Raw genomic sequence first — 2,665 nt, 5'->3', positions numbered from 1 at the left:
ATGGAGGCGAGCGGCAGACGTCGTCGTGCGCTGGTTACATTCAAGCCGCCTTTCAATCGAAGGCCATTTTCCACATAGACGCTCAAATGTCAAGTTTGCCGCTGTTGATGAGCTCTCCATGACCTTGCGATGGCCTGACTTTATTTGTTTTATCCGAGTGCTTCAAGGTCACGGCGTTTCATTTCACGCACTGACTTGGTGCTGGCGTTCTTTTTTTTGGGGGGGGGGGGGAAGTAGCATGGGAGGCTGAGCTAAAGCGCAAAAAAGTGTCGAAGGCCACAAAGGTGAATCACATTCATTCAAGGAAGTGGACATTAGCATGGAAATGTGCCTTTGCTCATCAAAAAAAGAGAGCCAGAAAGTGGGGTGACATTTGATTTGGGACCGCTCCAACTTTTCTCTTTGTTCATTTGCCGGCAACGTAACGGAGACGAATGAGGCCGTTCCCTTTTCGTGTCACTCGCGCCGATGCGTGACCACGCGCTGTCCTGTCCGGCTCCACAGTTAGCTTCGCATCAACCTGGGCAACATGCCACGCCGAAACCTCCGCACGCAAGTTTTTATTATTCCCCTTGAGGCTTGCTGCCCCCTGCTGGCTGCCAACCGGGAAGTGGCCGATCTCGCCTCACCTTTGGAAGCTGGACAGCGCAAGGCCTTTCTTTCTTCACGATGATGGGCCATTGTGTCAAATGGCCGCAGCTTGGCGCCAACTGCTGGCAAGTAGGACATGTCACATTTGTTTGCCTTTAGTATCTACAGCTGGTATCGGCGGTCGTCACGAGAACCTGTTACACTGAAAGGAGGTCGGGATCGGCCCAGTAGCGATTCCCGTGATGGCTCCTCGCCCGTCCCCGTCGGCATCGCCGGCGCCCATCTTGTCCATTCCTGTGTGGCCGTGGATATGATCGGCTTCCTGGTGACTTTTGCCGGACGAAAGGAGACCAAAAGAAGCTCCCTGGAAGTCACGTGATGTCTTTTGGCCGCCGCACGCCTTGCAGCGCCGGCAGGCCTTGAGCATCAGCCAGCGTTGATTTACGACGGCGCGCTCGGCATCCGAGAACAGCGAGTCCCGCCTGAAGGTCCTCTCCATAAAACACCAGCAAGACCCCCACAAGGACTTTTCTCCAGGCGCCCGCACGCTCTCCTCCTTACGCGATGAAAATGCCAGCGGCGAGGACGCGAGAATGTTGTGTGTTTGATGTGGACCGCGAAAAACAAAAACAAGTCCATCGGTGGAGAGGGAGCGATTTGAAGAGGGGACGTGAAAGCGACACCGAAGAACGGCCGTGAGAAATGTTGAAACGGTCGCCGCGCTTTTGCCTTGAGTTCGGTGCTTCAATGCTGAGACCGTTGCGATCTCATCTCAAACCAGCGTTCCTCATGGAATGAACGTTCAGGACATTCATCCGTGACGTGTCCGTGCAACTGAGAAAGCGGCACTCCAAACGTGCAGCGACGACGCCATTCAAGAGACTGAGAAAGGCGTGAACACTTTTGCTCTCACGTTCTCCTCCATTTGTGTTGCTCACGGCTCGGCCACCTGCAGGGGGCAGTAGAGGAAGGGCAGACGGCGCCACTGTTGACAGGGATGCCGCCGCCGCCGCTCTTGTCTCGTCAGTGCGGCGCTAACGCGATGCGATGCACGGACGGCCCGTTTGAGGGCCTGGCGACGTACCCGTCGGAGTTGTTACGTCCCCCTTGGATATTGGAACGTGCCTCTTTCTGGGGTTGGGACGCGGAGGATGAAAGGCCAGCAGCCAGTCTTTTGAAAGCCTTCAAAATGTTGGAGCGATACTGGCCAACCTGCGCCGGCTGAGTTCCGCTTTCCAGCTTTTGTTACTTTCTCACCAAATCGGGCATGGCTCAGCCTCGGCCTTCCAATCTGGTCCACTCGGTGGCAGCGGAAGGGCCCTCCTGCAACCTACGTTGGGGCCGCGCCGGTCTTGCTGCCTTGCTGGAGCTCGAAACGAGTCCACAAGTTCTGTTGGGCCTACTCTGGAACGCCCTTCCCGCCAAAATGGGAAGAAAGGCCCCAATCGCGGCTTAGCGCCCATTTGGACACTGTGAACTCACGTGGGCCCGTTTGACTGGCGCATCGCACCCTGGAAGGGGCTTGCCGCTTTCCCCAGCTGTGCTTTTGAGGTTTCTTTGGCCGGCTCGATTGACTCTCAACTTCCCCCAAAGAGAGAAAAGGAAAGAAGGAGGCGGTGTCGATCATTGGCCGTGCTCTCTTGAGGCACACCGAACCGTGCGCTTGAAACAGAAGCGCGGGGACCGCTCTGAACTCCACGTTCTCCACTGCTCACCTGCCCACGCAGAGCTAACGTGACGACGTCATTCTCAGCCCGTCGGGTTGGACGACTTGATGAGCCGTCCACGTGAGCTCGCTGCGGCCACGGGAACTTTCCCGGTGGATACGCGACGGTGAGCAAAAGTCAAGAGACTTGACTGAGGGCGCACACCACTGTTTGCTGGCTTAGCGGGAGCGCCGCCTTTGTGCCAGGAACGCTAATTCCTCCGTTTGTCTGAGGCTTAAGCGCACTTTAGCCTTTTGGGATTAGAAGCGTCTCTCTTTTTCCAAAGATGTCATCTTGCATGCCAGCAGGCAGGCGGGCAGGCAGGCCGAAGCGCAGCCTTCCCAGTCCACAATGGAGTCCACGCCCCG

General features: G+C 56.7%; 1 protein-coding gene across 1 annotated transcript in view; it reads right to left on the bottom strand.

Annotated features, from left to right (window-relative positions):
* Window positions 1-775: 775 nt before the first annotated feature.
* Window positions 776-2,665, bottom strand: part of LOC147136971 (uncharacterized) — a 9,008-nt gene continuing 7,118 nt past the window's right edge. The window contains exon 3 of the mRNA XM_086050000.1: window positions 776-1,147. Coding sequence (XP_085906126.1) covers window positions 776-1,147 — 372 coding nt within the window. The remainder of the gene's footprint in view (window positions 1,148-2,665) is intronic.

Source organism: Filicampus tigris, chromosome 13 (assembly GCF_054856515.1).
Source record: "Filicampus tigris isolate MCC_2025a chromosome 13, RoL_Ftig_1.0, whole genome shotgun sequence".
Classification (NCBI taxonomy): Eukaryota; Metazoa; Chordata; class Actinopteri; order Syngnathiformes; family Syngnathidae; genus Filicampus; species Filicampus tigris.
This window is presented reverse-complemented; position numbering and strand designations above follow the sequence as displayed.